The sequence below is a fragment of the Homalodisca vitripennis genome, chromosome X (assembly GCF_021130785.1).
Source record: "Homalodisca vitripennis isolate AUS2020 chromosome X, UT_GWSS_2.1, whole genome shotgun sequence".
Taxonomy (NCBI): domain Eukaryota; kingdom Metazoa; phylum Arthropoda; class Insecta; order Hemiptera; family Cicadellidae; genus Homalodisca; species Homalodisca vitripennis.
Window position 1 is genome coordinate 42,482,530 of NC_060215.1, and position 25,058 is coordinate 42,507,587.

Sequence of the window (25,058 nt, forward strand, 5' to 3'; positions counted from 1 at the left end):
AGGCAGTAAACTTATCTTTAAAAAAATCTGTAGGTTAAGTTGGAAAAGTTGTTCAAGTTATATAATCATTAGTGTAAGGGATGTTACACACTAAATCGTTATGATAATGTCCATGGTACAACAAAAGATGACAAACTAAACTGTGTCGATGTTCTTTCTAGAACTAAAATGGCGATTGCACCAATAAAAAAATTATAACAGTCTGGTTTGCAGGATGGTGGGCCAGAAAATTGGACGACACAACTGTGACATTTATCAGTAATAAATTTGGGTTATCAGTAATATCAGTCACAAGGCTGCTGGACTAAGTGATAAGGTCACAAATAACAGGTAACTTAAGGGGAGCTGAACCGTATTTGGCCAGTTTAGGTGCACTTTTCTCAGACACCCTTTAATCTACAATACTCAAATTTTCACTAGGTCAGGATATGTGTTTCATAAGTATACTGAACTAGAAGTTTGTTTCTATAGTTACAAATATCATTGTTACAGTATTTTGTATAAATTTGAGTTTTTTACAAAAAAAAAAATTAAATTAAACAATTTTTAATTTCTTTTTTACTGGTGTGATTGATTTAATTTTAGTTCCACATATCTGCAATGGTGTACTACACACTTGGTAAAAATTTCATCAAGATATCTTTACTACTTCCTGAGAAAAATTTACCTTTATGTTAAAAACTTATACTTTCAGGAAATTGCATTTAAAGATAAAGCAAGGTTTTACTTACACAGATTCTTTATTAGAAGCCTCCAGGGCTGTAGCAATCATTGTTTCCCTCTTCTTCAGCTAACTTCTGCTGTCTTTTCTTCACTCTAGCTTCTTTGGTCATATCCTCTGCCGCCTTATCTGCTTTCCGAAGCCGTTCAACATTGAATCGTTGAAGTACTTCAGTGGTGAATTTCCCTAAGTCTTACAGCCCTAGCTTCTTCAGGGTACGCAGCCTTCCAAGATTGCCATCATTGAATGTAATTACACTGTCCCAAACCCCTATTTCTAAGGTTTTTTTTACCAACAAAGGTTCCTTTGGGTATGCGTGTCCAAAAAACATTATTGAAACTTTCGTTTACATTTTGCATTCTTCCATGTAGACATTTGCTCCATAAATCCGGTTTTACTAGGGCCTTATACACAGGCTTTATTGCCTCCATAACAGCTTTAGGAAGTGGCTTTTAGTGGGTAAAGGTTTCAAGATTTCGTTCATGTTCGGCCAAACTATATTTACACCAAGTATTCAGGTGGATCGGGGCACAGCAAGTGTTGGGGTTCATCGTCCGTGGAACCACAGTGACAATATGTGGCCCACACAGCTCTCCTCATGCCTTGTATGTTGTTTGTATTTTCTCTGTTTGCCTTACCAAAGTACTGTTGGAGTTGGTCTATTTTCTTATCTGTAAGTCTTCCTTTGCCGTGTAACACTTTTCCATCACTCGATACAGTTCGCTTTAGGTCTTTCCGCAGGTTTCTTAGTCTTGTGCCCATTCTTTTTTCTACGTGTCCGACACACTTAATTTTCTAAATTTCAATGCCATCACCATATGGTTTAATTTCTTTGATACTATCAAATGCTTTGGAGTTACCATCTCCTAAGAAGTTTATATACCTAACTTCTCTTTTCTCTTCGGAACGGCTAAACATCTTTACTGCTGCCACGGTCTCCATCCCCCCACTGGCCCCTTCATAGTTTTTGACACAGTTCGATTTTTGTTTTTCTTTGGTTTCCATATCTTTATTCTTTACTTTCACACAACCGTCACAAAACTTACTCAAAACCTCAGTATCAATCACTTTACCTGTGTCCATGCTAGTGATTGTTGCGTAGCCATTCTTGGATTTGAAGCCGCGCTTTTGCCAACTACCGTTAATGCAATTGTCACATCTGTGTTAGGGGTAAACTCATTTTCTTGTACAGCTTCCTTGGTGGTAGCTAACATAGAGTCTTCAGCAACACGTTGAATTGCTTTTGAAAGAACACTAGTGTATTTGGCGTGTGCAGTACTTGGAGGCGGTAGGTTCAGCATAGCGCATAAAACTTTCCCGAGTCTAAACCTCTTCCAATACACCGTAAACCATAAAAGAGTCTTAAACTTATATCAAACAAGTTTCTGTTTGGCTCTGAACACTTTTCAGAAGTCAAAAAGCTATTACTGTTCTCACAGTCCAAACAAGTAACACACAGTTTACATGATAGCCCTTTCCGATCACTCGCGTCTTCCGTAACACTCAAATTTCCACCACAAGCCTTGCAAGAAACATTTTCAAATAGTTGTTGTAGTATTTCAAAACTAATTAAAATGTTCTTTTAATTAATTTTAAACTCTGAATAGTTGTTACAGACCTTATCAAAGCCCAGTTTCATTCTTGATGCACTAGGTGGTGTAGGTCTAGGGGCACAGGTAGTCACAGGTTCTGATTGTAAACTAAGCCTAGGCTCATTTTCAATGTTCAGTTGTTGAACAACATTTAAGTTTACATACCTTTTCCCTTTGAATTTCCTTTTTTTAAAGTAGGCTTTGCTCTTACCATGTTTAGTTAGGAGAAACACAAGTCTACACAAAAACACAACAACAACAAACACAATAATATCAACCACACAAATGTTCTTTGTTATATTTGTAAACTACAAATGTAAACAAAGCACTGTAAACACCAGCTGTCTTCTGCTACAATTGGATTAGCAGAAATATGCCAGGGTTGCCAACATCAAACCCATAAAAAGAAATGAGAAGAACAGAAGCAGTACTGTATAAAAGTACTCGTTATTAGAGAAACTACCTCACGAAATCTTTGTGTTCTATTTCAAAGACAATTGTTTTTATATGGTTTGGAAGATACTACACATAAAGTTATATATACGTATTTTCTTTTTCAGAATGAAACCGAGAATATAAATCAGTAATAAAATTTAATTCATTAAACATTTTTTTTGTTCAGCTCCCCTTAAAGTAAACGTAAAGAAAGTAAGCAAGAATGCATTGTCTCTTGTCATCTTTAAACACACATCTTCTGGAGATGTGGTGGGAGGTGTGTACAATTTTGTCTATAATAAATGAGTTGTATCTTAATAAAACAATAGAAATATATACGTGTATTCAAATACGAACATCCTAACCAATCAACTAACATCAAGTGCATCAATGACATACAACGTCAATTCTTACATATTACTTCTGTATTCTAACCTCGAAAAAGTTGAAATTCTCTATTTAGGACCTTACAATGAATTTACATTGCATAATGCTCATGCTGATACTCACAAGAAGAATATAGTATTCCAAGAGTGGAAAGAGAAGAGGTAACTAGCAAGGCTTGGGCTCTTCTTTTGGCTGGAACAAACTCTCCCAGGAATGGTAGTGTGGCAATCATTGGCGGACTTAAACTGAAATAAGTTTACGTTTGAGCTTTAAAACCTGTACCTCTATTTCCAGTTCATACTATTGTACTCTTATACTTTGCAAACATTAAATCAGTTTTACTTTTGTGATTTAAACATGTACCTCATATGTAACACGATTTAAACATGTACATATGTAAACATGTAACATGTACCTCTAATTCCAGTTCATACTCATGTACTCATATAATTTGCAAACATGAAATTGGTTTTACTTTTTAGAGCTACCTAATGAAACAATTGTGGCAGAGTCCGTAACACTCGGAAACTATGCCTGTGGATTTTCACAAATGAAGATAGCAAGACATCCTTTATCCCGGTAGGTTAGTTCTAGCCAAATTAAACATAACAACCTTCGTAAGACTGCTCTCAAAATAGGCATTCTATATTCTTGCACAAACAGGATCTTATGTATCACAAGAAGACCCAGGCTCCAGGGGAGGGGTATATCGTGAAGAAACTGTACTATACCACTGAACTCTATCACAGGTTTTTGAAATTAAATCATGTTGTTTTTGCCTATTAACTGATGAATCGCCTGAGTATAATGCAAAGGAATAACCAACTTTAAAAGATACAAATAAAATTTTATGTATGTCATCTTCCGTAGCACTATATATATATATATATACACACACAGTTATTTTACGTACAATATTTAATATATTAATGATAAATAGCCAATTTACTTTGAAAGTATCCAAACATAGTTTTTACCATTAAGAAAACTAATTCTATACAATAATCTGAATGATTTCTACAATGACTATAATAATATATCTCATGATGTATACTATATGCTTTTATCAGTTGAAGAGTAAAAAGTTCTTATTCACCGGCAATAAAAAGATTACTTGTGTCTTAACACTGACCAAAAAATTGCTTACAATGCCAAAATGGTGATGCACCCATCTTGCTGGAAAACAAAACCATATGAGTGTGTTTGTTAAGTGAAAAGTGTTAACATTTCTAGATATATTTGTCACATGACATGAGGTTCACACAAAACATTTCGTGTACAGGGAAGTTTTAAGACGATAAATTTACAAATATAATAGTGGCACATAACATACTAAGTCATAGAAGTTTATGTTTTGATCCAATAGCAAAGCATGGGTATTCAGCTAGTGGGATAAAAAAGGACTCACAAAGTGTAATAGAATGAAAAATATTGTGTCCCTTAAGTGGATTTTACTTAAACATGTTTTACAGATCACAATGTTCCTCCTTCAAAAACCCTTAAAGTATACAGGGGTGTTCTGAAAAAAGGTGCCCATAAGTCAGGGCGTGATTCCTCACATCAAAATAAGAAAAAAAGGTCTAATTAACATAGGTCCGAAAATGCTTAGTTACCAAGTTATACAGGGTGAAAGATTTCGTCTGAATTTCAGTTCCCCTGCTGCAACGAAGCCCTACGGGTATTTGTTGGCTGTTAATTAAGATGTACAATTTAGCGTTAATTTATGTTAAAATGAACTGAAAAATTGAATAAAACCGTTTCCAGACCTGTAGCTACAGTAATTTTTAAGATATGTGACGAAATACGCGAAACTTGGTCCCGAAAAACAAGTTACATTTAGGTTTGAAGCAGATTTACTATGATAAATGTACAATAAACACAAAAATATTTTTTCACGGTATTTGTAGAAAATTTTAATTTCGAAGAGAAAGATGTAAAATAAGTCTATAATAGACAAACGCAAAAAAAAAATCCTTAATTAAATACAAAAACGCATGAAAAATAGACAAAATCTGTTAAGCTCTCTACAAATGTAATATTGAAATTAAAACAGCTGTTTTATTAAAACAAATTAATGAGTTACTATTATTTTTTATCAAGTAAATATTTTTAACAAGTATACATTATCATACATTAAAAAAGATATCTGAATTATCATTCAACAAAAAAGTTACACTTGTCCTAAAAAAAAACTAACCACGTCACAGTAGATGTTCAAAATGTTTCCCCTCATTCAAAATACAAGCATCCAGCCGTCTTCTCATAGACTGCCGAACTCTTTCGAAGATCCCAGGTGTCTCACGTATCCTTTGAATCCCGTTAACAATCCTTATTCGCAACTCTTCTATGTATCCACAGGCGAGTCCGTAGACAAGCGTCTTTAAATGCCCCCATAAGAAAAAGTCTAGAGGATTGAGGTCAGGTGTGACCTTGCAGGCCATGCTACTGGGGCTCCTCGACCAATCCATCTGTTTGGATATGCTTCATTTAAAAATTCTCTTACTTGTAATGTGTAATGAGCTGGAGCTCCATCCTGCATGAACCACATGTTGTTGCGTGTGTATAGTGGCACATCTTCGAGTTACTCATTCAGATTAGTCGTCAAGAAATGTAAAATAATTTTCACCATTGAGCGTATCAGGTAAAAAAACTAATAAAAATTTTATCACCCAGAATAGCAGCCCATACGTTTACAGAAAACTGATATTGGTGACGGTTCTCTGAAATAGCACGTGGATTTTCAATTGCCCACATGTGAGTATTGTGGGTGTTAAGAATAGCCATTCTTGAAAATTTTGCTTCATCAGTAAAGATAATGTAATTTAAAAAATGTGGATTTCTGCACCTTTGGATAAGCCATTGGCATAGCTGAACACGAGGAAAGTAAATCTCGAGGCAAAAGAGCCTGAACCCTTTGATAGTGATAAGAATGCAACTGCTGCTCGTGTAAAATCTTCCAGACAATTGAATTACAAACACCGAAATCCAAGGCTAGTTCTCTAGTACTTCTTCCAGGATGATTCTCTATTTCATCCAACACGCCCTCCTCCAATTCAGCTGTACACGTTGTACGTGGCCGTCCTGATCTACCAACTTTTCCAGATTTAAAGGTTCCCGTCTCGCTTAGCCTTCTATGAATGGAAGAAAACATTTTATGAGTCGGTAACTGTCTATGAGGAAAATGTTCCTGATAGAGTCGTCTAGCCTGACGACTGTTGCAATGTGCAAGACGACCGTACATTAAATGCATGACTGCCATTTCACCATTAGTGTACATAATATTTCATATTACCTGTCATGATGAATAAGATATTATTAGCTATCAAAAATTAACTTCAACGGCACTCGCACTAACTTGTATTAAAGTACAGATCAACACAAGCACCTAATGAGCAATGGGAAAAATAGCTGCTTGTAATGTTTATTTAAAATTATTATAAACAATGTTACATTGTTAAAACATATGTTTTAAATAGAAAAAAATTATTTTGTTTCTCAAATCAAATATTTTAATAAAACAGCTGTTTTAATTCCAATATTACATTTGTAGAGAGCTTAACAGATTTTGTCTATTTTTCATGCGTTTTGTATGTAATTAAGGATTATTTTTTTAAAGTTTGCGTTTGTCTATTATAGACTTATTTTACATCTTTCTCTTCGAAATTAAATTTTTCTACAAGTACCGTGAAAAAATATTTTGTGTTTATTGTACATTTAAACATAGTAAAATCTGCTTCAAACCTAAATGTAACTTGTTTTTTCGGGACCAAGTTTCGCGTATTTCGTCACATATCTTAAAAAATTACTGTAGCTACAGGTCTGGAAACGGTTTTATTCAATTTTTCAGTTCATTTTACATAAAGTACGCTAAATTGTACATCTTAATTAACAGCCAACAAATACCCGTAGGGCTTCGTTGCAGCAGGGGAACTGAAATTCAGACGAAATCTTTCACCCTGTATAACTTGGTAACTAAGCATTTTCGGACCTATGTTAATTAGACCTTTTTTTTCTTATTTTGATGTGAGGAAATCACGCCCTGACTTATGGCACCTTTTTTCAGAACACCCTGTATAAAACACATGTAAAACGTAATGTTTTGCTAAATTTAACTAACAATATATTTTTTAACTCCTTTTACAATAAATGAATTAATTTAGTCTTATTGTGATATATCTTATGAATAAATCGCCATGACCTACTAGTATAACAATTTCTAAAACTTTAAATTACCACGGGTTTCAAGGTACATTTAATTTTAATTGTTGCATATCATTAAACTCATTTCATAAAGGGATTTATGTCCCTTCACGTTCACTTCTACGATCTACTATATAACAGGGTCAATTTGCTCAAAACAATATCGCTGTCTCCACAAACTTGTGCCTCTATTGTGACTTATCAGTGATATCTAGAGAACTCAGGTCATCTTGAGGTTCTTGATATATCTCTACATATACCAAGGAACTAAAAATTCCACCTCAACAGATTTTAGAAAAGCCCTTTAAAGGTGTTTATACCTAATCAGGGCAATCGCTTCACACACAGGTGGTCTGTTTAGCCTCCTTGGATTCAATGCAGAAGCGAAATATCTCTGACTCAGACATCTCTGACTGATGAGATACCCATCTTAAAAAGATGGTATTTAAACAGTGTCGTTAACAGAATGAAAAATAATTCAATGTATAGTCTTCTGAATCAGAGAATATCTTCACTGTCTATTGATAAAGTATCTATTATGGGTTTCGCCTGCCAGGCCAAGGAGGCTTTTCCAGTAGAGAGAGAAAAAATCAATTTTGTGACGGTATTTATGACTTGACACGTAGCCAAACCACAAAATGATTCCGGACCTATGATTTGTGGAATGGCTTAATTCTCACCAACCTGTCCAGTATCTCATTCCCTGCAATTTCCTCATACCTCGATACTCTCATCATAGTAGCTGTATGTGTAGCTAGGGCTTAAATTAGTATCAATTAGACAGTCATATACCAAGTTGGACACAAACAGTTGCTGAGAGACCTCAGTCCTGCTTGACTGTCTGATAGGATTTAGATCTTTGAAACTTTCTTGATAAGTTGATTCAGGCACATAGATATATTGCAAGAATTTCAACTTAAAAGATGGTTCTGTTTGAAACTAGGGCCGAGTGGACCAGAAGTTATGATCCTTGACACATAGACCCACCCATTTATCTCTCCTTGATCCATCTGCATGTCAGATATATGCTCCTTTCTCATAAGATGGGTCACCTTGCTGGCACAGTTGGCACTCTGGTTTGATCACCCGGATAAGATGATCAAAGCAGAATTATTTCGGCATAGAATCCCATCAAGAAATGAGCATAGGTGAGTTGTCCAAATAAATTATTATACTCACACACCCAGCCAAGAACTAGGCCAGTTTGGTTTCATCCTTTGAAGCAGTCTTACAACAGTTGCCTTGTCTTTCACATAAGGTTGAAGGGGAGGCAGCCCATACACGGCATGTAGAGCTGCTGTAGGACTGTAGAGCGCATGTATTCCAGCCATCTCTACTTTTTGCTCCACCTTTGACCACCAGCTAAGATAGCCATAGGTGATCATTTGCTTAGCGATGGTTTTGTAAATCTAAACCACCACCTTGGGTGTCATATCCCAGGGTCACATTCACCTACATCAACACTCTTACTAATTTGTTATCACCTCGCCGAGGCGAAACGCCACTAATAGCATAAAAAATATGTTTATAGCTCTAAAGTTTAAAAGAGCAGACTTCCATATTTAACAGTTGAAAAAATCATTAGATACCTTCCAAACTTAATTGTGTGCTTATAAGCTTATATGTTTGATCACATATGCAGGAGATTTCCTCTTTCAGTATTAAGATTTGCAATTGCCTATAAGTCCTACATCTCATGTTTTCTGTCATATGAAGAGTAACGCATTCCTATACTATGATGAAAATAGTTTTTAACAACAATTTTCTTTTACAGTTAAGATTTACTTACAGTATACCGGATATCAATTTAAAAACGATGAATATCCATATGTTAGGAGCGAGCGACCCAAGAATGTAAGTGAGTACATTCCACAACAGTGCCCTGACCAAGACGTGTCTGCGTCCAAGAGTATCTGCCAGGAAACCAGCCAGGTGTGATGCCAACATACCACCTATCAAATAGCAGAGTTTTATTACAAGTTTCTCATCCAAACTTTCTGTTCTAGTTTGAATTAGTTTGTTCACAGATGTTAGTGACCATAAAATTTATTGTAAGTGTTACAATAGTGAGTTACATACAAAAGTTTCGTGTTAATGAGTGTGGCTATTGGGAACAGAACAAAGTTTACAGTTTCATCTCAGTTTAGCTGTAACTTGACATTGTAATGTGTAGTCATTTAAGTTAATGAATTTTAATTCAGACTATGGTAATTTTCAGTGGCGTAGCTAGACCTGTGGGGGCTTCGGCGCAAGATAAGCAAATGAGGCCCCAGGAGCATGAAAAAGTACCTCCCCCACCAAAAAACCAAATACATTAGTTTATATATACATGTATACATTTTGATTTGCCAAATGATTAAAGGTTTAATTTGAGGTGAAAATAACTTTTTTTAATGGTAAAATTGAACATTGCATTTGTTAGAGAAGAACCTCTTTTTATGAATTGCTCAAGTTTATTAATTGGTAGCCTAGTTGAGAAGGAAATAAAAAAAATACAACGCACATTTTACATACAAAATTACTGGTATAACTTGAGTAAAGACAACTTGACAGAACCAACAAAGGTTTTCACATTTTGAATAGTTTCAGAACACTGTAACACTTCTCAATTATCTTGTACAGCATCCTTCAAAACTAAACTTGTGAACTTCACCATGGCCGAAGTAGGAATGGGGTGCATGTTGAAGTATTCTCTGTGCAACACTGCGGTACATACTACTCATCACCCTTGCCCCGTAAAAACTCCTGAGCTCTACATTTAGAGATCTCTAGCCCTTTTTCTATGGATCGTAGAATGGTGTTCTCTATTTCTGAGGCAGTTTGATCTGTGATACTAGTAATTGGTGAAATGATTCACAGATTTGTATCTATTTAGGTGTCCCATTATCATCTTTGATCATTTAACATACCTTAAAAACTTCGCTAAGTTGATCAGTCGGGGTTATATCAGAATTAATAATATAACCACTTTGCCATAGGACTTTAGCCATGCTAAAAGCATCTTATGCTTTGTCTACATGATATACGTATATTCTACTTACCCTTGAAAGAATTATCATCATAACTTGAAGTGACTCTGTATGCAAAAGCAAAACTTGTCGAACTATTGGTTTTTTTTACCAATTAGGCATTTTACTTGAAAACTGCTTCTTTTTCTGCTTTTTCTTTTCTTCTCGTTTTTGAAAACCACTCTTATAAGTTCTATTTATTTTACCAAATTGTAATTACTTATTAAACTGCTCCAGGTTAACAAAACGAGAGTCACGTCACGTCACCACAATAAACGCAATGAAACTGAAACCTGTAGCCTGTGGTGACATAAAAGGAGAGTGTGGAGATACCACGCTGCTCAGTGCTACTTACTAGAGTTGCTACTAGTAGGCAATGCATGTGCTAGGTTCGCTATTACGCTTATGTAAAACTGTATGATGTTACAGTCAAACCTCTATATAACGAACCTCAGTATAACAAATTCCTTGATATAACGAATTTTTTTAAATCCCCTAGAAGTCTCCATAAGAATCAATGCAAATTTCACCTCAACATAACGAATAAAGCATACTCACAACCGCGATATAATGAATTTTTAGTTATCCTGGAAAAAATAAATCACCCTTGGTACAGTGAATTTTTTGTTGTTATGTTAGAACCTCATGAAGCGAAATTCACCTCTATATAACGAATTTGCCACGACCACACCTGTTATAACGAACGTAAACAAACGTCACAACGGCAACAAAGGAAAAAGAAACAAACAATCGTGTCTCGACATGAAAGCTTGTCTGAACATGAAAGCTTAGTCTTAGCCACTTAGGTCAGAATTGCTAGACGAGTTTATTCAGTTGTCGTGGAAAGTTTGGATAGTGCGGTACTTCGGAATTAAGTTACATTAGTTTAGTGACGATGGACGCCAATAACGAAAAGAAACAGTGCGCTGTAAGCGTAGAGTGTAAACGAAAAATTATCAAATGCGTTGAAGACAATCCAACGAAATAAAATTGGACATCGCGAAAGAATTTGGCATTCCGCCCAGCACTTTAGGTACAATTTCAAAAAAGAAAGAGAAGTTCAATGACGGAGGTGCGCTGTGTTCTAAAATCAGAAAGATAAAGTCGTGTGAGGTGAAGGACGTAGAGGAGTATATGCTTAAATGGTTGAAGCAGTGCCGAGACAAAAATATTGCAATAAGTGGACCTATACTTCAAGAAAAAGCCCAACAGTTTGCTTTTGAACTGGGACATGAGAACTTCCGAGCTAGCAATGGATGGTTGCCAAACTGTAAAAAAACTAAATGAACAAGTGTGCGGTGAAAGTGCAAAAGTCGATAATGGTGTTTGTACTGAGTGGAAAGATAAACTCCCCGAGCTAACCGAGGGATATGAACCAGAAAACATCGATAAGGCAGATGAAACTGGGTCGTTTTTCAAATGTTTACCAGACAAAACATTGTCATTTAAGGGTGATAAATGCCATGGTGGAAAAAATAGTAAACATTGTTTAACAGTTATGCTGGGAGCAAACTGCACAGGGACTCATACATTAAGACCTTTGGTAATTAATTGGAAAAGCGAAAAAACTATGTTGTTTCAAAAACGTGAATGGACTTCCTAGACTACATGGAGAATACAAAGGCTTGGATGAATCGTGACGCTTTCAGTGCATGTCTTCAAAGTGTTAAAGCTATGAATAAGAAAAAGAAGAAAATTCCCATCTTTGTTGATAACTGCACGGCTCAAGGAGACATTCTTAGGCTGAGTAACATTAAGGTCGAGTATCTTCCTCCAAACACAACCTCCAAACTGCAACCGCTTGACCACGGCATTATCCGAAGTTTTAAAATAAATTATAGAAAAGAGGTCATACAACAGTTCCTTAGAGACATGGAAAGCCGGTTACCTACAAATATAAATGTCTTCGACGCCATGTGGGTGATCACAAAAGCGTGGAGTAAAGTTACAGAAACCACAATTTGTAATTGTTTCAAGAAGAGTGGATTCACTGTCACAACTCAGGAGGAAAATTCAGACCAGCCTCCTACACCAGAAATTGACACTGCAGAGGATTGGGAAACAGTCAAAGAAGCATTAGAGCTAGAGATGGAAGCAGAGTTCGAAGACTTTGTTACTTTTGATGACAACGGGCTGTGTGGGGAGGATGCTGACATCATTTCTTCTGTGACATCTGTTCCAGACGAAAATGTGGCTGCCAAAGATGATGATGACGATAACGATGAACTAGATTGTGTAATGCCCGACCCAAATTTAAAAGGGGCTCGTGAAGCCACTGGTGTTCTAAAATGTTTTTTTCTTAAAAAAGGGTGGTTTTAGTGAAAGTGTGGTAACATCTATAACTGAATTTAATTGGTCATTAGATACTATCAACGTCACATCACGTAATCGATTACGAGTATTACTGACTTTTTCTCTAACAAACAGAGCGAAAACAGCATCAATAAAATCACATTTACTGTAAGTACAAAATGTAGATTAGGCCATTTAACCTTTAACAATTCGTAATTTTCAGTTTAGTAATACTGTACAGTACGAGTACTGTATTTTATTTTACTGTATTTTTACTATCTGTAGCGTAAGATTTTTAAGTTTTGTTCAGGTTATATTTGCTTTACAACTTTCTTTTAAAACAAAGTACTTTTTTTAAGAAAGTTTTAAAAGAAATTTTTCTTTATGTGTTTTTAAAGTGCATATCTACTGTATTACAGTTTTTCTGTTTTACATACTGTATTGTTAATTGAAACAAGAAAATAAAAACGAAGTTTCATTGTTTAAAATTAAATGCATTTTTATTTAGTTTTACACACTATTTAAATACAGTACAGCATACAATTTCACAACGTTTTATCATGACCGAGCCGATGGTCTGTGAACCTCGATGTAGCGAAATTGTACCAACCTAACCTCAATATAACGAACCTCATTATAACAAAATACTCGATATAACGAATGTTCTGTCCGGTCCCTTGAGGTTCGTTATATTGAGGTATGACTGTATTCCTATTAATGTGTTAGAATTTGTTAAAGATAATTTAAATGCTATTTTGTTGCAAATTAATTTGTTTTGAACAAATATTTTTTAATAAGTTTTTTTACTAGAAATAAAAAACTATTACATAAAACATTTTGAGTTAAAGATAAAAAATACATGCGAGAATGCGGTTTTGAACAAACAAGAAATCCCCTGAAATACAGGTTTGCAAAAACCCGACATGTTTTTCTTTTCCTGAGTTGAGGGCGCCAAGCCTCGGGATCCCCGCTTCCCCCACACGACTGCACCAGCATAGCTACGCCCCTGGCCATTCTGATACATACATGATTGTTAAATCACATTTATAGTTTTCTCTGCTGGTTTTAAAGACACATGTGTTGTTAATACTGAGCATACACGGTAGATATGACATATTAGCAAGAATTTTCCATGTGAAAGTAAAGCAACATTAAACAGCTTAATGGAGGTTGTATCTATTACAATGAATAAATCATTGAATAATTGAGAAATCATCTCAATTGAGAACTGCGGGTGCTTGTTTAAGGAGAAGTTAAGGAACACTACATGTTACATGTGATATACTATTCTTTACTGTATCCATTACAAACTAATATTAATTCTATATAGTATAATTGTATCCAATGTATAGATTGGCTATGCCGTTGGCAATACAAAAATAAAGAGACTTCATGTTTAGTTGCATATAAGTATTTCCGTTAAATGTTTTAAATTTGATTCTTAATCAATACTCATGTAGTAGCTAATGAATAATAATTAAAAATCACCAAAGAATTATAAAATGTATGTTCCCTTAGCTTATGTACAAGAGCAGAAATATTACACCACGAACAGCTGAATTTGAATTATTAATGCACAGTGAATGAATTTAATGCTTGGTGCTCAAAAGAAGATCTTCACTTAGACGGGCTCCCAATAGGAGATTCAGGGATCAATAAAAATCAGCTAATCCATTTCTTGACATACAGTTTTCTTTATAAGTCAAGGCTTATACCAATTATTTATAATGGTTTCTTATTACCATTAAAATTAAATGAGTGATCTCATTAACAAAAGACACAATTTATTTTACAAATGTATTACGATCACTTTGTTGTTTGGAAGACCATTAAAGTTTGTTAAGTGTTAGCACTTATATTTTAGTGACTTTTAAAATGTACGAGTACATTACATGGTGGGTACTACCGATATAATAGGATGAGCCCAGCAAGCCCTTGTCATCTGATGTGAGGTTAAGATCACACTCCGCAGCTGGCAGCAAAAAGGAGACATCAACGGAACCCATCAGCGATGTCGAAACCGTCAGACCACTAAGGAATATTATGTACATGCTGAACTTCCCGTAGCCTGCAAACATAATACATAAAACGTGTATGTAATATTTTCGTCACCTGTAACAACATTAAAGTATCATGCAATGACTTTTTATTACAAAGAATTCGCCACTTTTTCCTAATGAATAGGGTTTGGGATAATCAAAATCTTGACTTTTCTTCAAAGATCCTTTGAGAATATTTCCATACTTTTTACTATTCTAAGAATATAAAAGGGTGTAAAACATAACTGAAGTTTAATTGAATCAGAACAACCGCTTTTTGGCTGTTATAATTTGTTTTTGAGTTCTTAAACTAAATTTTGATTACAGATTTTGAAGATACGTAGGAACAATAAAAAGTTTTTTTTCACAATTCCATGATGTATGGAAAGCAGATCTTAGGGGCATTGTATTATAATTTCTAGGTTGTTTAGAAATAGGGGTCTCAAAATATCATCATTTAAATATTATTCAAGAACTAAACACAACAAGACAAACTCAAATTTATTTTATCATATCTTTAAAGTGAAACATCTGCCATAATCTTGCAACAAACAATGGTGTAACACTGTTTGAGATTTAACACTGCTCTTGTGTTGTAAAATGCAATAGCGTTTAGTTACAGCCGGATACTAAAGCTATAGATGATATGCCTCAGTGATACATAGTAATAGTAATAGAACACGAGTAATACATCAACACTTCTACTTACCGGCAATCTCCATAGCATCTTCAAATCTAAGATCCTCCGCCTTTTCTGAAAATTCGGAAATAAACTTATGTGAACAATGGTACTTTGGCCTTATACGGAGGCTACAATTATACTATTTCCCTACATACGGACCTATTATAAACAGAAAAAGTTAAAGTAAACCTTTACAAGTACTCACTAATCCGACCTAAGATCACCATGATCGATCTGGCACGTATGCCCCGAAATGCCCCTGGCCAGTACGGGTTTGGGAGTCATCCCTCACTTCTGGCCTCAAGAAAATCATCCCTCGAGATAGTACCTGAACTGAAGCTGAGATCGCGTGAGTGCTTTTACACGTTAACTGTAACTATGATACTACTAGTAACATATTTATGATAACCTAATCTAACTTACCAACCGCATCGTGCCGTATAAGAACATTGCATTTTTTCATTGCTGAAACTAATATTTAGCTGTAATAACTTACAACTAAATATTTACATTTTAAGACACCTATTACAAATAAATAACAGTAATATTCCAAGAATATTCAGATAATTTATTTTTATATTTATAAAACTATACAATAGTGTCAATTAAGGTTATTATTTCTAATCATAGTTTATTCTTTATATTATATAGAATTATTGAAATTAATAATTCTATAATACATAATAAATAAATTAATACCTCTATATTATAATTATCAATTGTAATATATATATTTATGTTATTAGTATTATATTATATATAATAGTTATTATCTATAATAAATATAATATACGATAAATTACTACAATACATCCTAATTCTGATATTTATAATAATTGGAATGGACTTATTGTGCTCGTTAAACATGTATGTTTCGATGTAAATAAAAGTGTATAGAAATATTAGAATCTAAAGCTTTTACTCTTTAACTTAATTTAAATATAACTTTTAATGCCAATAAGAAATTTTCTGAAAACCCAAACTTTAGAATACATGTGTTAGAAAAACTGTTGAATGTCCTAAATCCGTGTTTCTAAAAGACTGTCAACCCGTCAACGTTTTGTTATATTTTCGCTAGATTCTTCTCATCTGTCTAAATGCCACCAAGTGATAAGAACTACGCATATAATTACGAGACAGCCAGCTGTAATACCAATCTGGAGATGACTCGTAAAGAAGTATATTATTTACAAGTATACGTATATCTATCCTAGATGTTATCCATAAGTTTCAGACCGGATGATATTTCTCCAGCTGTTTTGAAATACCGTGTTACTGCTGTGGTTGACGATGGAGTCACAATAAATCTGGTATGTTGCCTTAATTTCTAAAACTGGCTCTGTCACACCAATTTTCACATCAGGCTCCATACCTGTCATAATGAATTATGGACCAGTGATAGTACAATCTATGCTTTTACAATTGTTTGAAAAAATAATATTGAATAACACAAACAACTGTATTTGAGGATGCACTGTAATTGACTTTGTAATGCTGTATCGTCGAGATATGTTTGCGTGAGAGAAAAGGAGATTTTATTAGCTAATCCTTTCCACTAAGGAAGGGGTGTACTCGGAAATATTTTGAACACAGCATTAAAATTGGTTTCACTGGATTTTATCACAAAATAATTAGTAAAAGGCCCAAGATCTTTTAAGATATTTAAGAGAAGGCACAATGCTTATAACCTGGAGTCCAATCGCACAATGGAGCGAGTACAACCGTTGAGCAGCCCAATTCAAAACATGGAGAGTGAAGCTGATTGATTGGCCTTATGTGTATTGATTTTCTTACCCTTAACACAAATTGCTGTTGGTATTGTTATTAATTTGGATTTATGGTCTTTATAATTGTTAATTGCATTACCAATGTCAGTTCAAGCCTTAACTGAATCGTGGAGTGGGAGGACATCATGATGAAATAAATTAAGGACTTTAAAGGTGCCAAATCGTTTGTCGGAAACATGCAGGGAATTAGTGTCCCTGGAGATAAACCAGCAACCCTCTAATTATAACATTGGGAATTATTTTACTGAACTCCTCCTTTTCCTGTATTGCTGGAGATAAGCTGTTCTAAAAACATATTCCACTCCTTTACACAGGTGGTTCACAAGCAATACCTTAGGACGTGGTTCTGTGTTTATAGAATACATTCTTGCAATACATAACTATAACAATGTAGTTAGTCGTCATCAGTACATCTTTGTTGATAGTACTGTCAACTCAGATGTACGCATATTGAAGTGTCTTAAGGAGTAGTAACAATGTTGAGGTGTATGAAATGTAGCAAGAAAAACTATACTAGATTTGATAAGAACTAGAATATTGACTCAATTGTAGTTATCGTGGACGCATAGATGAGAAGCATACATTTTGTCACGCATCTTCTTTAGTAATGAAGCTACTTTTCATATTTCTGGAAAAGTAAATATACTCAATTGTAGAATACGGGGCGCATGAAATCCCTATGTAATCACTGAACACCAACGTGATCGCCGTAAATCAATGTTTGGTGATGGATAAACAGAGTTGTGGGATCATGTTTCTTTGTGGAATACTCCATCACAGGAATAATTTACCAAAACATGATGAAACGGTGGAACTATTCGCCTTTCAACATATTCCAAACGTGGTGGAATAAGCCGTCGACTGTTTCAGTGAAAAATTAAAGCAAGTTTTTGAGCAACAAGCCTTCGTTACCTAAACAACGGTATCCAGTATTTTTACAACTTTAATCTCACAACGACCTCTTTAAATCAAACGTGTTAAATTTCGCTTTTCAGCCAATGGATTCAGAATATGGGCCATCTTTGTGGCAGAATCCATACTGGAAGAAGTCCATCCTTCAAAATTCCTGGGAATATACCTAATCCAGGGTTGACTTGGAATGTTTAGTTTGCACTAACTTAGCCTCAGGTGCTTATGTATTGATATCTTTAGCCAAATACAGCTCAACTCAGGTACTGATAGCGGCGTAATGGTCTAATATTCCCACATAGAGTTTTCAATCTCCATAGTAAAGCAATTCGAATAATTGCTAACATAAATAATAGAGAGTCTTGTCGACCAGCTTTCACACTGTTGACTCTGCCAAGTCCATACATTTTTTAGACAATTTCATTCTGCTTATGTAAATGTGCCCTAACAAGGGGACGAGACGTAAACGGGTATGAAACAAGGGGCAGAGACAGCTACCGAACTGAGAGACACAAAAAGGTAGCACATGAAAATTTGCTTTCTCATACACGTGTCCCCTTTATCACCAAATTGCCAGATTTCATTAAAAATGCACCGACGCCCGAGGCGTTAAAGACTCGTTTCAAACTTTATTTAGCGTCCAAGACATTCTATAATGTCGTGGAGTTTTTGGCATATAATTAGCAGACCACCCCTCTACAATACTGAGAATAACAGTGGAGAAAATTGATGAAAGTATGGTATATGAATGCAAAAATGGCAAAAATGTATGTGTGAATGTGACATTTTGTAAAACAAATGTAGAAATTATAGTAAAATACAAATTTTAAGTTTTCAGTTATGATTATTCAGCTTGACGGCCCACCTCCCCATTTGTCATTTCATGAGTCGGTCCTAGAATCTCCTACAACGTTGGATTGGAAGAAGCGTACTGATAAAATGGCCATCTCGTTCTCCTGATACTACATTTTGTGATTTTTTTATTGGGCTTCATGAAAGACATTGTTTATAGAACACAAATGCACACAGTAGATGAGCTCGGAGAAGGAGTTACAGCCTTCCTTCAAGTTTCATCACAAAGGTTGAAGAACAGTTGGATGGAAATCGATCACCGTCTAGACGTTATCTGTGCTACCAATGGACAGCATGTAGAGATCTATCTACTCGTTGTTCGAATGAAAGTTGTTTGTTAGTACTTTATGTAAATAACAAAACAAACCTATATTTGTATTATTATTGATCAAAGTTTTATTCGCCATTTTTTATACCCAGTAATTGGATCTGTACCTCTATATAATATCATTTAAAATAAAGTGGTGTCATTCTAAAATACAGAATAGCGTGGGTGGTAAACACCTTTGGTTGATTTGGTGACTGCTGATTTGGTTTATCATATAATTATTGTATTTTGTTAGTTGCGTCATATATAAATACAATTGTGTTGTAAAACTGAGAAATATAATAAGGGAATACTATGTAAACGTATTTTAAAGTATTTAAATAAGTATTAAATTTATACAAATATCATTAAAACGCGTAGCTATTTAAATTTATCGTTCTTTCATTTCATAACACACATTGAGAAAATCAATGTTGCACGAGGAATCAAAATTCAATTTTAAGGTTTAGCCATCGTTAGTTTCTGTAGTTAAAAACGAGTTTCGAGTTTGAAGAAAATAACATTTAAAAGTGTCTACTACCTTGAAAAATGGTACCAACTGTAACGCCTTCCACAGTCATTTCAGGGCTCATGCAAAACAGTCGGCGATGAAGAAGCTCAAAACGTATTATCTTTCTTTGTTTTGAGGTTCTTCGTCACCGACTGTTATAGACCTCTTCAAAAGGATGTTCATTCCAGATTCCAGTAGTTAAGCCTCTCACAGCGTTAGACTTCAGACGCTGCATAAGTGGAAGGTGAAATGGAGCTGAACTTAGAACTCGTAATGAATCAATCCTTCCTACCATTGCTCTTCGTTATGTGTAGATAATTTGGTTCCTCCACCGTAATTTGGGATCGTCTCAGACACATCGTAGTGCACTCAATTATGCACCTGATGAGACAATGAGAACACCACTTCATCTAGATTACATTTGTTTGTAGTCTATGTATCTCTGATATCGAAACGATGTCGAGTTCGTTTTGAGATTCTTAGTCACCAACTGTTTTGAATCTCATCAGATAGATGTTGATTTTAGATTCCAGGAGTCAAATCTGTCACAGCGTTAGATTTCAGACTCTGCGGTAAGTGGAAGGTGAACTGGAGCTTAAGTTCTATTAAAAAATTCCCTAAGATCACGTCGAGGCTAAGGTACAATATGTTAAGTATCTTGAAGTAAGTAATATTTTATAAACATGAAATACACACCAAATTATTTTTCCGGATGGTCAACTATAGTTCATACTTTGATAGAAGTAACGTATTATTCGTTACTGCATTTGTATTATTATTGTGTAAATTGATGGTTATCACATTTATAAGGTAACCATAAGTTTTATATATGTGCAGTTATTGTTTCCGGGATTTTCCAAAATGTATTTTTTTCTTATAATGGGTTTTGATCCATGACATTTTAAAATGTGCACACAGAATACAGATTACAATCACTTCGGAGACAGATGTTTATTAATTCCTTGTAGGTTATTGCTTTGTGGTGCGAAAAGCACATTTGAAGTCTGTACTCATAACATATTATAAGCATATAGAATTTGAAATTCAAACCTGAAATGTTTGAGAAAAATCATTCCGGCATTTAAATAAATAAAATGCCTTTATTCATGAGCGTATTTCAGCAAACAACTGTTTTTCAAATCAACTCAGCTCAACATTATATACTAAATAAATCTACTTAACTCATAGCTCAGCATCCACAAACTAGTTGGTATCGATTAAAAATTCTTTATCTTATCTTTAAAAGGGGAACAAGATACAGTACTTGTAATTTATTCCGGAAGGCCATTACAAATGATGGGACCAAAATAAGAGAAGCCTCTTCTTCCAACTTGCAGCCTCACTTTCAGAAAGTAAAACCTTCCAGCTTGGCGGGTACTTCGTTGAGAAATCTTCCCTGATACAGTTTCTTGCTGAGGTACTGAGGTTCTCTAAATTTGAGAACCTTATGGACCATGCAACACGTCAGCAGCCTGCATACTGCCTCTATGTGAAGTAACTTGACAGTATCCAGGAAAGGATAACAGGATAAACAGGATGACGGTATAAACCCTTCTCAGATTGAAAATGAACCTGATGACTGAATTCTGCAGCTTTTTAATTCTGACAATGTCCTCCTCTCCTAATGCTGTTCCCATAAGCATGTAGACATGAGTACACGACTGACAGGACTAACGTCTGCATAAGCCTCAGTTTACTGCAGTAATATTCTGAATATGCAAAAAAACTTTAATCTGGCGATCACCCGGCTGGGTGACTTGAGAAATGTCATCGAAAAAAGTAAGGCCCGATCGAACACGACGCCAAGAGTATCTACTCTCAAGAGTACTCTATCGTACACGGCCTAACTCTCATCGTCGAGAACCACCGCCACCCCACTCTCACTAAAAAACTCTGCGGAGCAGTATGCAGGACTGCATTTGCTTATATTGAGCCTGAGTTCATTTGGGTTGACCAAGTTGACACGTGGTATAGGTCAGCATTGATATGACCGATGATCATTTCTATCAAATCCGGCTCATAAGCGAGATGCAGGTGACAATCATCTGCATAAAAATCGATGGTGCGACTTTGCACACACAGTGGGGAGTCTGATGTGTATAAGTTTAACAAAATTGGGCCGAGGTAGTTGTCTTGAGGTACACCACGCAATTTTAAAAGGGGCTGAGATGTCTCATTACCAAATTTTGTGTCTTTCTTATATCATCTTATCCATAAAATCAAAAAGCAATTATAATTTATCTTGGTCCAGAAACATTTCATAATTGATTGAAACTAATCTTTGGAATCTATCTAAACAAGTTTGTGAGGGCAGTACATGTACTGTGATTTATTCCAAATCCAGACTGTAATTTTGTTAGACTATTTTTTCTATAATGTTTGACATAGCCAGCAATATGGAGATGGGTCTTAGTTCCTACATGATTTTGGGGATTGTAACTTTAGGCAGCGGCCGAAAAACACTTTTCTTCCATTCTTTAGGGAGACACCAGTCTATAAACTTGTATTTACTAAATGAGTAATAGCCCCTTATACCTATGGACTCACTGCCTTAATCATATGTATGGAAATGTCATCGATCACCACAGCTCTACTATTTACTTCATTCATAGCAGACTTAACCTCATCTTCACTCACGACTACGAATTTAAAATTTTTTTTTCATTTCAATTTTTATTTGACCGGAAGAACGCAACAGTATCTGAATCGGTAGAACCCGTTTCAAAAAAATAATTTACAACAACTATGTTCAACTTTTTTGACATAACTTTATCCTTTTTTACCTTTTATGTAACTTTTTTCAAGCAATTCCAAAAACCTTTAGAGTGTTCAGACTATATAAACTTTTCAGAAAAATAAGCCTTTTATGCTTGCCTTACGATATTATTCAATTGGTTTCGATCCACCATGTATTTCTCCCAGTCTTTACTTTTCCAATAATTCCAATAATTTCCAATTCCAGATTTTCAATAATTATTCCTCGATTTATCTTTCAATTGTCTTTTTTGAAATCTCTGGCACCCTTCAGGGAACTTTTCTTACATCAGAGTCCGAATATCCGAACTATTATTTTGATAAAGTTCAACCACGCAACGCTTACCCTAGATAATTAAGATGGATTTTTTTTAAATATTTTAATGTTTCTTTTTTTAATTATTTAAATTAGATTGTACAAGCATTTATTATTTACAACGTGAAATTTATTAATTTTGTTTCAAATATTTTTAAAATCTAGTATTTTACAAGTGGTTTAATATAGTAGAACATTTAAGAAATCACTTCGATATAAAATATGAACCGTTAAATTGGTTTTTTTATAACATTATATGTAAAAATATTACTAAACAACATATCAATACAATTCAATTCAATAATTCTTTGCCATTATTTAACAATTATACAAAATTGTATGACATGCGTCACTAATCCTATTTTTCAGCCATTAAGCTTCATCACGTATAAAACATTTAAAATTAAGTAAACATTTCAAATAAATAAATAAATAATAATAATAATAATGTATTCAGTAAATATCACAACTATACAAATACACATATTTAAAAACTTTCATATCAACTGAGTCGCATACCCTTCAGCTCCACACGTCTTTCAGATCTGACAACGTTGGGTACTGTTTACCAGGAACTCGCCTACGGAATAACATTGTGTTTGCTATTAAATATTCTTTCAACGCCTCTTTGATTTTGATTGATTTGTGATAAGTTTGATTTTTTTCTGGTAAACATTAATAAATCTGACACTCATCTAAGATGGGAAATGGCCATGAAGCTGTAGCCTGTGTTGAGCAACTCTGTAGTTTTCTCCAGCTTTTATATTATAACTATGGACATCACTACCTTGCACCAACGTACACCTGAAACGACAGAACATACTCGTCTCAAGCACATACAGCGCAGTCATTGTCAGTAGTTTGAGCTCCTTAAAGGATTCTCTACACGACTCTCGGGAAGTTACGTTATTGATTATAGGAACAAATTTCTTTTGTAATATAAATAATCTCTGAAAATACGAATTTGGACAAGTACCCCACAGTGTAATTCCATAAGATGTGTGGAAAAATAAGACCATAGTAGGCAAGACTCAATAAGGGCCTAGGACAATGATTTGATCAATTTCTTAGCAAATATATATTGAACGAAATTCTTTTACGAAATATACTTTCAATATGCGTACTCCAGGACAGACAACAGTCTATGTTGATACCAAAGGAATTTAGTGGTAATGTTTTGATCAATGATTTTTCACCAATCATTACCGATGGTGAGGATTTATTTAAAATTTTCTGGCTATTAAAAACCATATAGGTTGATTTGGATTGGTTGGTTACCAAATTTATTTCTTGAAAATTCTGAATACAACTATTGAATTCCGTGTAGGCTGGTAATTCTACTAGGGCTCTTGATTTAACCTTGAAGGTGAGGCTTGTATCATCGGCATACTGAACAAGATTTCCGGTATGTACAACATCATTAAAGTCATTTACATATAGCAAGAATAAAATAGGTCCAAGGATTAAACCCTGTGAAACCCCATTTTTTAACTTGGATAACCGCGACAATTCGCCCGAAACCTGTACTTGCTGATGAGCCACACCCCGCTTCCGCTCGCCCGTACCAAGCTAGCTTAACAAAGAACGTGCTCCCATTGGAGCGGAGCGGGGCCCGACTCACGGAGAGAGAGCAAGGAAAGGCAAAGAAAGAACGTGGATGGCCAGCCATAGTGAAAACACATATATATATTTGAGAAGAAAAAAAAAACAAGGGGACAAACGCAGACAAAACTACCCAGAAAGGTTGCCTACTCAGGTGCACCTGGAGAACAAAACTATAAGTGGTCAACCCAGACTTATGGATAAAATTAAAAATCTTTATAAATTTAAGTTAGATAGAATTTAGAGCGCCAAATTTCAAACAGGAAAAGCCAAAAACACCCGGAGTCCTGTGGCACAGGGCGGGTTCCTGAAAGGATAGAATTAACCTAAACTTAACTACTTAAAACTAGATAACAAACTGGATAACAATACTTAAATAACAGGCACACTGAGACAATATCACAGCAGGGTATCACAGAGAAATAATGTCCTCAGGTAGGAAAACCTTAGTAGCCCGCCATGGCACCGGTGTAAGGACCCGGCCCAAGAATCATGGGAGAGGCGGACATTGGAGCTGGAGCTCGTGAACCCTGCAAGCACAGAGTGCTTCTATAGCCTGTCTTGCTAGGTAAACATTTCAACAAAGTAAAAGTGTATAAACAAGTTTCAGAAGCCCTGGGTACATGAAAACAATTCAAAAGAATAAAAGTTAAGAATTAAGAGT

General features: G+C 35.0%; 1 protein-coding gene across 2 annotated transcripts in view; it reads right to left on the reverse strand.

Moving 5' to 3' along the window:
* Positions 1–25,058, reverse strand: part of LOC124368963 (synaptic vesicle glycoprotein 2B-like) — a 60,762-nt gene that overhangs the window by 15,454 nt on the left and 20,250 nt on the right. For both annotated transcript variants that reach the window (XM_046826540.1, XM_046826539.1), the window contains exons 2-5: positions 15,384–15,428; positions 14,542–14,703; positions 9,125–9,287; positions 3,259–3,380 (exon numbers count right to left, since the gene is read on the reverse strand). In XM_046826540.1, coding sequence (XP_046682496.1) covers positions 3,259–3,380; positions 9,125–9,287; positions 14,542–14,703; positions 15,384–15,428 — 492 coding nt within the window. The remainder of the gene's footprint in view (positions 1–3,258; positions 3,381–9,124; positions 9,288–14,541; positions 14,704–15,383; positions 15,429–25,058) is intronic.